This window comes from Erinaceus europaeus, chromosome 15, assembly GCF_950295315.1.
Source record: "Erinaceus europaeus chromosome 15, mEriEur2.1, whole genome shotgun sequence".
In the NCBI taxonomy this organism is placed as follows: Eukaryota; Metazoa; Chordata; class Mammalia; order Eulipotyphla; family Erinaceidae; genus Erinaceus; species Erinaceus europaeus.
The window spans coordinates 74,126,514-74,139,519 of record NC_080176.1 but is presented as its reverse complement, the minus strand read 5'-3'; the positions used below and the strand labels follow the sequence as shown (position 1 = coordinate 74,139,519).

The 13,006-nt window shown below is 46.2% G+C and overlaps 1 protein-coding gene across 8 annotated transcripts in view; it reads right to left on the bottom strand.

Annotated features, from left to right (window-relative positions):
* Window positions 1-13,006, bottom strand: part of ZNF532 (zinc finger protein 532) — a 103,043-nt gene that overhangs the window by 34,260 nt on the left and 55,777 nt on the right. For all 8 annotated transcript variants that reach the window (XR_009545089.1, XM_060173949.1, XM_060173946.1 and 5 more), the window contains one exon: window positions 3,893-4,074. Coding sequence is in view for 7 of the 8 variants with exons in the window: in XM_060173949.1 (XP_060029932.1) it covers window positions 3,893-4,074 (182 nt within the window). In the remaining variant the exon portion in view is untranslated. The remainder of the gene's footprint in view (window positions 1-3,892; window positions 4,075-13,006) is intronic.

Here is a 13,006-nt window from a genome sequence, read left to right as displayed (position 1 = left end):
CAAAACCTGGAAGCAACCCAGATGTCCAACAACAGATGAGTGGCTGAGCAAGTTGTGGTCTATATACACAATGGAATACTACTCCACTGTAAAAATTGGTGACTTCACCGTTTTCAGCCGATCTTGGATGGACCTTGAAAAAAATCATGTTGAGTGAAATAAGTCAGAAACAGAAGGATGAATACGGGATGATCTCACTCTCAGGCCGAAGTTGAAAAACAAGATTAGAAAAGAAAACACAAGTCGAACCTGAAATGGAATTGGAGTATTACACCAAAGTAAAAGACTCTGGGGTGGGTGGGTGGGGAGAATACAGGTCCATGAAAAATGATGAATGAAATAGTGGGGGTTGTATTGTTAAATAGGAATCTGGGGAATGTTATGCATGTAAAAAAAAAAAAAAAAGAAGTAGAAACGCAAAGCAGAAATTGACTGAGTTTGGAGTATGGCACCAAAGTAAGAAAGCAGAAGTATACTAGAGTTTGCAGTGAGTATCTCCCTAATACTTCCTCTCCACTTTTCCAAGCTTTGGGTCCATGATTGCTCAACAATTTGTTTGGCTTCCTATGTTAACTCTCTTTTCAGTCACCAGGTTCCAGGTGTCATCAGGATGCCGGCCAGACTTCCCTGGATTGAAGACCCCACCAATATGTCCTGGAGCTCAGCTTCCCCAGAGACCCACCCTACTAGGGAAAGAGAGAGGCAGACTGGGAGTATGGACCGACCAGTCAACGCCCATGTTCGGCGGGGAAGCAATTACAGAAGCCAGACCTTCCACCTTCTGCAACCCACAATGACCCTGGGCCCATGCTCCCAGAGGGCTAGAGAATGGGAAAGCTATCGGGGGAGGGGGTGGGATATGGAGATTGGGCGGTGGGAATTGTGTGGAGTTGTACCCCTCCTACCCTATGGTTTTGTTAATTAATCCTTTCTTAAAGAAAAAAAAAAGAAAAGCCAGAAAAAAAAAAAAAAAAAAGACACAGTGTGCAGTAGCATACACACTAGAAACACCAAACAACAGTAGCAGAGTTAAGGGAACCGACCCAGCAGTTCATAGCATACGTAGGTAGGTGTATGGTTTCATGATCCCCGTGCAAGGGGAAGGTGACGTAAAACCAAGGTGGAGGGGTTACTAAGGGAACAGAAGGCTCCTCTGCACCAGGATTTGTAAACCAAAGACTTTCCCCATCCAGGGCAGAAAAGTGTAGTTCAAAGGGCACAAAATCAAGAGATGGCAAGAAAGAACACAGAACAATTCTTGGCAGTGGCCTGGAGTGAGAAGAAGGTGAAGACTCTAGAGGCAAACTGGAGGAGGGGGACGGTCAGGAGACCAGCTGCAGGCGGCATCAGGGAGGTCCACGTAGACCCTCCTGACAGTGAGAAAAGGAAAAGGGAGATGTGAAATACCTACCTACAGACGGAAGAAGAGATTCGGGATGTTTGTAGCAGGAGCCAATAGGAAAGTTTTTGGGTTTTGTTTTGATTTATAAAGAGTCTTTATGACATAATGCTGTAATTCCCCTTTCTAGTCACAGATTCAATGAACTGAAAAGTAGGGTAAGTCAGAAGGCTCTCATCAACTTTACAAGGAGCTAGAGCGATCTCCCTGAGAGATGTGACAAAGGAGAGAGAGAGAGAAAGAGAGAGACAGGGAAGGTACATGGAATAAGTAGGAGGCTTCTCTGGCTAAAGAAAAAGCAAACTGGAAATGGCTAAACACAGAACCAAAAAGAAGTGGGAAAGAGAACCAGGCCACGGGTTCCTTGGACCCAGCCAGACATGGACTGGACCGTTATGTGAAACAGCAGGGGGGAAGAATTAAGGTCACTTTTTTCTTTTTATTTGAAGTGGCACATGAAGTAAATCAAGTTCAGAATACATAAATACTGTATTTTCATTACTCTTAAAAAGTCTCAAATCAGGGGGTGAGGGGAAATGTATTAAAAACAAAAATCTGAATACAGACTCAAAGCACTTCATTTAAAGCAATTCAATGAATGAGGAAAACTCGGTGGGTTTTTTTCCCATTGACTTGATTTCTTTTCAGCCAGTCTGCAGAGCTTCTGTTCAGAAAAATACCAGTAGCAAGAGCTAGCATGCAAGAGCCTGGCTTCCTTTATTCGCTTCAACTCAAGTTTACTTTCATTTTATGAGAAAAGTAAACTAAGCATTTGAGTAGTTTGGCATTTGTTAAAAGTGAAAGAATGTTGTAGAACAGCTTTCCATTACTAAACAAAGGAAGAGTAGTAACAGTTTCAAAACATGAAATAAGAGCCCAAGTACCACTGGGTATGGATCCTACAGCAAAGGAGACCTTCCTGTCTTAACTTTCCTGCTGAGCACAGAAGAGGGCGCATTCAAGTGCTCCATGCGCACTCGTGTAACAGCCCAGGGGGACAGAGGCAGGCTGACACAAAGTCAACACAGGAGCATGATGGGAAGGAAAGCAAATGGGACTGACCACACTGTTTGTGGCAGAACTGATACAAAAAACCCTCTAGTTTCTTAATTTCTAACCACAGATCTTCTACCTGGGTAGATCCTGGTTAATAAGGCAGCTGTGCCCTCCATGGCTAAAGACACAAGGTAAGTACAGGAAGTCAAGTCTCTTCTGACCACCTAGGAATCAGTGGTGCCCATTTGTCTAAAAGCAAAAGCCAGCAAAGCACAGCAGCCAGGCCTCATGTTTATAAGCCATCAAAATGATGACAACAAGGGAAATCACTGTGAGCTCACAGTCTAGTTAAAGTTGCCAGGCAACCAAACACTTAAGTAGAAGAGCCCCCATGTGATACAGTAACGCTATTATGTCTCGGAGGACCTTCCCTGGATTATATGCGGAGAGCACTCAAAATGTACTGAAGAAGGGCACGAAGCAGAAGAGAGTTCCACGTGCCAAGTAAAATAACATTAGATTTGCTAGGTGTTCTAGGAAGCTAGCTCTGAGAAGAATCTCAGGGGCTGCGAGAGGGGTCACAGATCAATCACGTGGAAGTGGAGAAGCCTGGCTCCAGGGAATGGAAGGGAAGGAAGACAAGGCAGATCACTTGGGGTGAAAGACTCTCTTCTTCTACAATGAAGAATGTGTTTTGTTTTGTTTTAAACAAGAGTCAATTCTCCAACATGACCCCAAAGAGCTAACGAACCATGGTGCTCTCTCTGCACTGATTAGAGAGGAGGACATGCTAAGAGGCGTGTGGTATTCTGACAGGGGTTATTAAGATGCAGTGATTGCCCAGTTGGGAAGTAACTCAGCTGGTCTTGCGCAGGTCTTGCATGCCTGAGGCTTCCAGTTCCATCCCTGACACCACATGGACTGAGTGGCGGTCTGGTTTCGCTCTCATGTAGACAAAGTAAAATAACAATAACAACAACAATAATAATAATGTAGCAAAAAGGTGCTGAGCAGTGGCGCACACACGGTGACTGCACACGTTACCACGCTCCTGCTCTCCACCTGCAGGGGAAAGCTTCACGGGAGGTGAATCAGGTCTGCAGGTGTGTGTGTCTCTCTCTCTCTTGATCTCCTCAATGTTTCTCTGTCCTATCTAATTAAAAAAGAAAGAAAACAGGAGTAGGAGGACGGAAAGAAAAAGAGGGGGAGGGAAGTAGAGGAGAAGGGAAGGGAGGGGAGAAATACAGCAAAAGTATGCCAGAAACGGTGCAGAAAGCAAAAGGCCTGACTGAATAGTCAAAGTCAAGCCCGGCCAGGTATCCACTTCTGTTGGCTCCACGTGGAGCACAGGGCCAGCAAAGTACTACAGACCCCAACAGAGCAGCTCTCCTATGAACAGGTCAGGCTCCCAGAGTCTCTGATACTGGAAGCCGGACCCCCGGGCAGAGCCCCTCAGAATGCTGAGTAATGCCAAGTGAGCACGCCAGGTATACTGACCGAAAACCAACTCTCCGCGTGTAGTGCAGGCAGTTCTTGGTGACGTGGGTCTGGAAGTGCACCGACCTGCAGATGGCCCCGCACTCGGGGCAGGTGTAGGGAGACTTGTGCTGATGGATTCTCTGGTGGGACGCATAACTGCACTGGTTAGGAAGCAGCATCTGGCAGATAGTGCAAGTCTTCTAGACAAACCAAAGGGGGAGACACAGGGTTGGTCCTACAGCGTTCTTTGTTCCTTTTTTCTACTACGCAAAGAAGCTTCATTTAACCTCAAAATAATCATTCCTTGCCCATCTAGAATATGACTGTAAACTGATTCTGAACCCAAGGGTAAAGCAAGCTGCAAAGTTAAAATGTTCCTTCTAAAATTTCTCATCCTGGAAAATTAAAATAATCTGTGCTGTGTATGGGGCTTATTTTCAAGTACAAGGCAAAGAGAATGTCAGCTTTAGGCAGAGTTCCAATTTCACTGCTTCTGCATTTTGTATAGTGCAAAGAAGAGGCATCAGAAGCGGTGGGCATGCCTACTTGGATGTATAATAAGTCTACAGGTATCTACCTTGACAGTAGTATACAAAAGGTCTCTCTTTGGGGCTGGGTGGTGGTGCACCTGGTTGAGTGCACGTGTTACAGTGCGCAAGGACCCAGGTTCAAGCCCCCGGTCCCCACCTGCAGGGGGAAAGCTTCCCCAGTGGTGAAGCAGGGCTACAGGTATCTGTCTCCCTCTCTCTCTCTCCCTTCCTCTCAATTTCTAGCTGTCTCTATCCAATAAAAAAGATTTTTTTAAAAAGTCTCTCTTTTTTCCTTTTTTTTAACCAAAGCACTGCTCAGCTCTGGCTTATGGTAGTTCAGGGGATTGAACCTGTGACTTTAGAGCTTTGGGCATGAGTCTGTTTGCATAACCATAATGCTATCTGTCCCTGCCAAAAAAGGTCTTTCTTCACAACACAAGTTAGAGGGTAATCCAGTTGTTGTTCTCTAATTACTTGTTATTGTAAATATTAAAATATTTTAAATGCAGAAAGAATGAGCTGAGCTTAAAACCTGATCACATATAAAGTAACTGAAAGCCTCTTTGGAAAAGGCTCGACATAGTTAAGTACCCAGGAAGAATGGAAATAAGACTATTCTCATTCCCTTGAGTATGTGCTAAACATGGCATACTTTCCCAACACAAAAACTGTATAAGCTAAGGAGTTATTACATCCACCCCCAAAATAAACCTCACACAGCATGTACTAACAATGTGTCTGACCACTATTCAGACATCCGAGAAACACTTATCTATACAGTGCCTTCTGAGTTAAACAATGCTCATTATCATGAAAGTCTGTGAAAGCATCAAAGCAGATTCCAACGAAGACTTAATGTGCTCAGACTGACAGTGGAGTTATACAAGTTTAAGACTTCTTTATTCTTTCAGTGTTTAAATCTAGCCACACACACACACACACACACACACAAAGTGGTCTGGGAGATGGCACAAATGGATAAGCAGAGGGCTCTCAAGCATGAGGTCCTGAGTTCAGTCCCCAGCAACACATGTACCAGAGTGATGTCTGGTTCTTCCCCCCGCCCAATCTTTCTCATTAATAAATAAAATCTTAAAAAAAAAAAAAAAAAAAGATGGTTCAGACTGATGAATCCAGACTAGCAGGAATGGCAACCGCACTTGAAAACTCTTAATTTTCTCCTGAAAGGACTACAATGCAATTTCATCCCACAAAAGCGTTTATTATAATCACAAATGAAGAACACCGCAGGCAGCTGTGATGAGCTTTGCGTTCAAACCGCACTCCTTTGCTAGTGCGTATACTCCAAGGTTCAAGCAAGCTGCAGCAAGGAAGTCAGTCAACAGATGTGCTGATTCCAAGATCCTGTTGACATCTGCGCTACCACAGGTAATCCGTGAACTAAAGTCTTCTACCTGCTATTACCGCACAGTCATTAATCACAGGCAGTGAATTATGCCTGAATTTCCACTGGCATCTTAAGAGTGCTTTACATTTCATTAAAGATAAGACAACTATCTTTTATACTGGAGTTGAAAACATTATATACATGCAGACCAAGGGCATCATGAACCAAGGGCTCTCAAATGTAAATACATAGTTATTTAATTCTCTTACTAATCTAGGTGGCAGATAAAAATTGTCTCCACTTTACAGATGAGGAAACCCTACAGCTATTAAAGTTAGACCAGGGTTTGAACTGAGTCCTGAATACTTTCACGGCCTGCAGGGAAGGGGTGGTAAGGAGTTTGAGGAGGGTGGCTGGGATGACAAGGGATGACCCAACAAAAACTCACAGAGAGAAAACCATCTGTACACACACCCAAACCCCAATCATGACCAAACCACATCAGAGACGACTAACAAAGAAGTCTTTCCTCTGGTCTTTCACCAAGATGGGTTAACATATATCCTTCATAATGCAAATAAAATTTACAGTGAAGTAGTTAAGTACACTTCCCTTCTGGACACTGTATGGTCCTAATACATATATAGCTGGGTCAATATCTGTGGGTATGCTAGTGAGAGAAGGATTCTGTTAGCAGCAGCAGTTCGACTCTAGGAAGGATCAAAACTATGAGCTTTTATAAATCATTAGGGTTCTTTAACAAAGAGGTCTCTGATTTCAGATACTATATTTTAAAATGTGTTTTTGTTTGTTTTTTCCTGCCTCCAGGGTTATGGTTGGGCTGAGTGTACCACAAATCCGCTGCTCCTGGAGGCCATTTTCTCCATTTTGTTGCCCCTGCTGATATTGTTATTGTTGCCATTGCTACTGTTGTTGGATAGGACAGAGAGAAATTGAGAGAGGAGGGGAAGACAAAGAGGGAGAGAGAAAGACAGACCTGCTTCACCGCCTGTGAAGCGGCCTTCCTTCAGGTGGGGAGCCAGGGGCTTGAACCGGGATCCTTACACCGGTCCTTGTGCTTCGCGCCACGAGCGCTTAACCTTCTGCACTACCGTCCGGCCCCCAAAAAATGTTTTTCAACTATTTCAATAGCACCTTCTCTCACACTGGACATGGTGAAGGAGGTGTTCTCTTGTGTGCTGAGTGCTCCTCCACCACCCAGCCAGGCTCAAGAAGGATGGTGAGCTCCACTATACCCCACCCCACCCCGATGCCAGGGAATCCTTGCCCAGCTCAAGACGCAGAAGGATAGCAAGAAAACGGCAGCCCCACATCAAAGTGCTCTCGTCCTTACAACTGCTAAGCTGGGAGAATTCAGTCACGGGGGCTGATGTGCAGACAGCCAGGTGCATATCTATCCCCCCACACTGTGTCTCCTCCCAGCTCCCTCTGTGTCCCTGCTGGCTCCTGGGTGGCCTTCCATCTACTAGAAAAGCAAACAATTTTGCTCACAAGACATCTTCCTCTCTGGTGCTTGTGTGCTGGTGATAAAATGCCTGTGACTTCAGTTATGTAACTGTCCTCCCTCAAACTGTCACCACTGGGCCTGTTACAGGTGGCATGTTAGCCCTGCTTCCCTGCACACGGCAGTATAGCCCACTCGCTTCTTGAGAGTTCAGGACAATGAGGCACGGTCTCTGGATATGTGAGATGTGCCTCAGCACTGGCCAGATTGCCTTACGGCCTCAAAGAATTTGACTTTTCTTCCTTTTTTTCCTACTCAAAAATTAAAACAAAGGTTGAGGAGGCAGATCAATGGAGAGAACACAGGACTCTAACATGTGTGGGATCCCATGTATGATCCCCAGCACTAGCTAGGCCAGTAGTGTTCTCTCCTGTCAAGCAAATAATGTTCTCTTTTTCTAATTTATTCCTTTATTATTGGATAGACAGAGATAGAGGGGAAATTGAGAGGGATGGGCGGGCGAGACAGAGAGGGAAAGAGACAGCGACACACCTGCAGCTCTGTTTCACTACTTGGGAAGCTTTTCCCCTGCAGATGGGGACCAGGGGCTTGAACTCAGGTCCTTGTACACTGTATTGTGTATACTTAACCAGGTGAGCCACCAGCTGGCCAGCAAATAATTTTCCTTCTTTTTAATCAGAGCATTGCTCAGCTCTGGCTCATGATGATGTAGATGACGAAACTTGACACCTTGGAGCCTCAGGCTTCATTTCATTTCTGTCATATGAACATGAATGCCTAGGGTACGCAGGGGAAAAGCAGGGGGGGTTTTGTTTTGTTTTGTTTTTTGCTGCTGTTGTCGTCACTGCTCCACCAGTCATGAAGTTCCCACCTTGTAGAAATGAACTGGGGGGCTTTAACTCCGTTCCTTGCGCATGGAAATGTGTGCATTTTACTGGGTGTGTCACCGCTTGGTGCCAATAAGCAGCTAATTTCTATCCTGGAGCAGACTGGTGTGCTCAGAGGACAGACACCTCTAAAAGTACGAGACTATTTTCCAACAGTCAGTAACACGAGGAAGCTAAGGGAAAACCGAGCTGAAAAGTAATCTCTCTCCATGTGGACTCAGCAACCTGTGTTGCATCCTGCCCACCCTGTTCCCTGGCAGGGAACCCATGGGTGGCATCTGGGGCAGGTTGTGGAGACAGGGGCCGGGTCACACGACGTCTGCAAAGGCTTCTGAGTGGTAGGGCCAGCACCCTGTCTGCACATGAAGGATTGCCCAAGTGACAAGAGAGACAAGTTCATGTGTTTCTGTTCATCTCTGAGGGAGAGAAATAACCTGGAAAGGTGGATGAAGAGGGTGGGAAGGACGAGAGAGGGGCTAAGGCAGCCTACACTTGTACTGCTGTTCCACACAGGTCTGAAACACCTGATCTAAAGGTCAAAACCCTGCCAGCTTGCCAGTGAGCCCAGATGGTCAACTCCCCAGCCTCACTAACAGCAGTTCCGTCAGCTCCTAAGCATGGTGTAACTACCAAAAATAATGACAAGAACAAAGCACACCAGCTCATTTTCTGGCTTTCAGTTTCTGGAAAGAGCACAGAACTTTCACTCCAGATCTCACTCAGGTGGAAATAACACAAAGCACTGACAGGAAAGCCACCAGACACCAAAATTAGCTTTTGTTTCCAAAGCTAATTCGCTGTGGTGTGGCTCTGTCATTAAATCATTCTGCTCCACTCGAAGTCTCTGATAAGAATGGACAGACACTGGAACATGATGGCAGAGGACCTAGTGGGGGTCGTATTGTTATATGGAAAACTGCGAAATGTTATGCATGTACAAACTATTGTATTTACTGTCGACTGTAAAACATTAATTCCCCTAATGGAAAAAAAAAAAAAAAAAAGGAGGACAGACAGCTAAGGGAGCAAATGAGCAGAGAGGGGCATGGTTCTGACTGCTTTAACCAACCGCGCTCAGATGCTGATCACTGGAAAATAAATGAAGGGTTGATGGCACTGAAGTATGAGCTGGGCCGAGATGAGTCTGATCAGAACTAAAACAGTGAACTTAGGAAGGCAAGACCTGAAACCAGAATTAAGAGTCTTCAGTCAATGACAGGTGAGGAGACTGTTGGTGGGTTCCGTAACTTCCAGGAGAAACCACCTGGATGGTGTATTTCTAGAAATAAGAGCTGGCTGGCCTTGCTAAGGATGATTCAGTACTCGTGACGTGCTGTGTTCACAGTGCACAGAAAGCTACTGAAACCAGATTGAATCAGCAACAGTAAACTGATTCACCTTTACCAGCATTCCTGCAGTCAATCCGGATCTAACTCTCCAAGTACATGCTCTTAGGATTCAGATTTAAAAATGAAGCAACGGACCCCAAATGAAGTTATTTGTGCTAAGCACTCTACCAGCAAACTATGAATTAATACCTAGCCTAACTGCAATTCCATCCTCTCCCAGAAACATAACCTCTGATCACGTGATGTGGAAGTACTGGGTCAGAGCCCTGCCAGGCCCCAAGATGACCTGGCTAGAAGCAATCTCCTATATATCACCCACTGTCTCTAAGTCCTTCCGGTTCAAGCAGGTCTGCAGAGGTCTTGCTACTAGCTCGATGAAATGATGCCTCGCTTATGAATCATTTAATCAAGCCAATTAGAAACTTAAGTGTGCTCAGCTGAATTTCATATTTTAACAATCACCAAAGTCTCTGCAACTGTAAATTCTATGCTTCCATAGCTCAGGTCATCGGCATGACAAAGAGGAAAGAATAATGAGCCACAAGTAAAGACATCTTTCCTTGAGCCCCAATTATGCCACTAATTGATCACTTATTTCTCAGTTGTGAAATGAAAGAGCTGACCATGAAGCTCTTATGTAAGCTCTCGTTTCTTATGGTCTCTGACTCCAAGGCTCATGCAGAAGAGACGGGAAAAGAGTCACTCTCACCAGCTCCCAGTAGACACTTGTGCACTTGGCTAAATTTAGTCCCGGTTTTACTCAGAGGTGAAGCAATGTCATGCCAACACTCACGCATCAATTATTAAAAGGACAGTCGTCAGCACTTAAATACTTCATGGGGAGGAGAAGGAAAGCTTCTCTGGTCTGTCCACCTTTCCTCAATGACCCAGAACGGGGTGTGTCACCAGAAAGGCTGGACTACACATCCCACCAAGGCAGGTTTGCTGATGCTGACGCCAGGGTCTGAGTGCACCATCTCTCCTGTACCCTTGGCTCGGTGTGGCCAGGAAGAGCCACCAACTATGCCCTCCCACCCCCACCAGCTCCTGTGTGGCTAAGTGGGCACAGGCAGAGCTGTCTACCCTGGGCCTGCGCATGCCTGGGGTCGCGTCCTAAATCACATACCAGAGGTGGCAAATACCACTCTGGATTTGGACTTGGGGAGTGTAGGGTGAAGGTGGCCTGGAGCTAAACCACAGAGCCCACCCAAGCGAGCCCGCTAACTGATGAGGGCAGTCAGTGATTCTGTGCAGACTGACCACAGGACATCTGTAAGAGGACTTAAATGGCAACACAGAACTGAGCGAATGCCAGCAAAGCCCTATTTTCTCCCTTGATACACAAGCCAGATCTCTCTCCAAAGGCTGAGTATAGGGAGGTGGGGAGGTCACAAACGGCCACAGCTGGTGACCTCATCAGAAAAAGAATCTTTACTGGGTTCAAACAAGCAGCTCGGGAACCCCAGAGAAGGTTGACTCCAAACAGTAATGGGGAGAAAATCAAAATAAAAAGAGAAGGAATGGGGCTAGGCGGTAGCAAAGGGGTTAAGCACACAAGGCTCGAAGCTCAAGGACTGGCACAAGGATTCAGGTTCGAGTCTCCAGCTCCCCACCTGCAAGTGGGTCGCTTTACAAGCAGTGAAGCAGGTCTGCAGGTGTCCATCTTTCTCTCCCCTTCTCTGTCTTCCCCTCCTCTCGATTTCTCTGTCCTATCTAACAACAATGACAGAAACAATAATAGTAACAACAATGATAAACAATAAGCACAACAAAAGGGAAAAAATAGCCTCCAGAAGCAGTGGATTTGTAATGCAGTCACTGAGTCCCAGCAATAACACTAAAGGCAAAAAAAAAAAGGAAAATGGCGAAGGTTGCTCTTGAGAGAACAGTCCAGTGTTGAAGATAATGGGTTCAGCAGACATAAAAGGAACAGGGGGAGACTCACTTCCTTCCAAAACATGCAAAAAGATGGATGAGGACATCTGAGTGCCCTAGAGACAGCTCGTGGTGGGATGTGAGCCTCAGCACCACCTGGCAGAAGCCCGGCACCAGGGGAAGCTCTGGTGTCCCTCTCCGTCTCTCTATCTGAATGACAAAAGTCAGCCTAGGGGCAGTGAAACTGTGTGTACATCACAGAAATAAAGGAGGCGGGCGGTCCTCTGTATTGAGCATGGGACTGAATCCCGGCGAAGAGAGAGAATACTCTCCAAAGGTCAAACAGAAGGTTTCATTCTGGGAAGCCCAGCTCCAAAAACAACTGAGCATCACAGGTGGAGCCCGAGGTGGTCACTGCAGACTCTCCGGGAACACACACAAATGTGGGCTGTGACATGCAGAGCGAGACTTTCGCTTCCAGGAACAGGGTGCACCTGTTCGACCTTTCACTGGCCTTCCACAAAGCACAGCTAGAAACCCCGGGGAAAAAGAAGAAACATTTGGGAGAGCCAGAGGAAGCAGGCAGACAGACTCCTACAGTCATGAGATTTCTGGGATCATCTTATACAAGTGAGATTTGGAGCTGAAGTGTGTGTGTGGGGGGGACCTGTAGAACCAGAAATGCCACACTCAGAGGCAAGATCAAATAGAATAAATATATATATATATACACACACACACATACATATATATATAGAAAGCTTTTAGACACATTTTGCTCCATTCTAGCCAAACACCACAGGAAAGACTGAGGTGAGCCTGACAGGCCAAGCCAAGGGTTGGGTGTGGTCCAAGCCTCCACACCACCAAGGCTAAACCCAGTCCTGATGGGTCAGAGAAGACCAAGGAAGCGACTTTCACCCCCTCCCCCAAGTGACAATGAGTCCCTCACCTGCCCAGCAGGTGTTCTGAAAAGTCCCCACAGAGAGGGGCTGGGCGGTGGTGCAGCGGGTTAAGTGCAATGGCACAAAGCGCAAGGACCAGTATAAGGATCCCGGTTCTAGACCCCAGCTCCCCACCTGCAGGAGGATCACTTCATGAGCAATGAAGCAGGTCTGCAGGTGTCTATCTTACTCTCCTCCTCTCTGTCTTCCCCATCTCTCTCCATTTCTCTGTCCTATGCAACAATGATGACAGTAACAACAACAACAACAACAACAATAGCTACAACGATAAAAAACAAGGGCTACAAATGGGGGAAAAATGGCCTCCAGGAGCAGTGGATTCGTGGTGCAGCCCCTGCAACAACCCCGGAGGCAAAAAAAAAAAAAAAAAAAAAGTCCCCACAGAAGGGATAGGCAGTGGTGCACCTGGTTGAACACACACTTTCCACCAAGCTCAAGGACCGGGGTTAGAGTCTCCCCACACACATGCGAGGAGGAGGTATGCTTCATAGGTAATGTCTCTCCTTCTCTCTCCTGTCTGTCTCTCTCTCCCCTCTGAATTTCTCTCTGCTTTACCTAATAAAAAGGAAAGGAGAAAACAAGAAAGATAAAAGAAGGAGGAAGGGAGGAGGGAGAGGAGATGGGAGGGAAGGGAAGAGGGGGAATTGGCCACTGGAAGCTGGGTTCATAATGCAGGCTCTGAGCCCTGATAA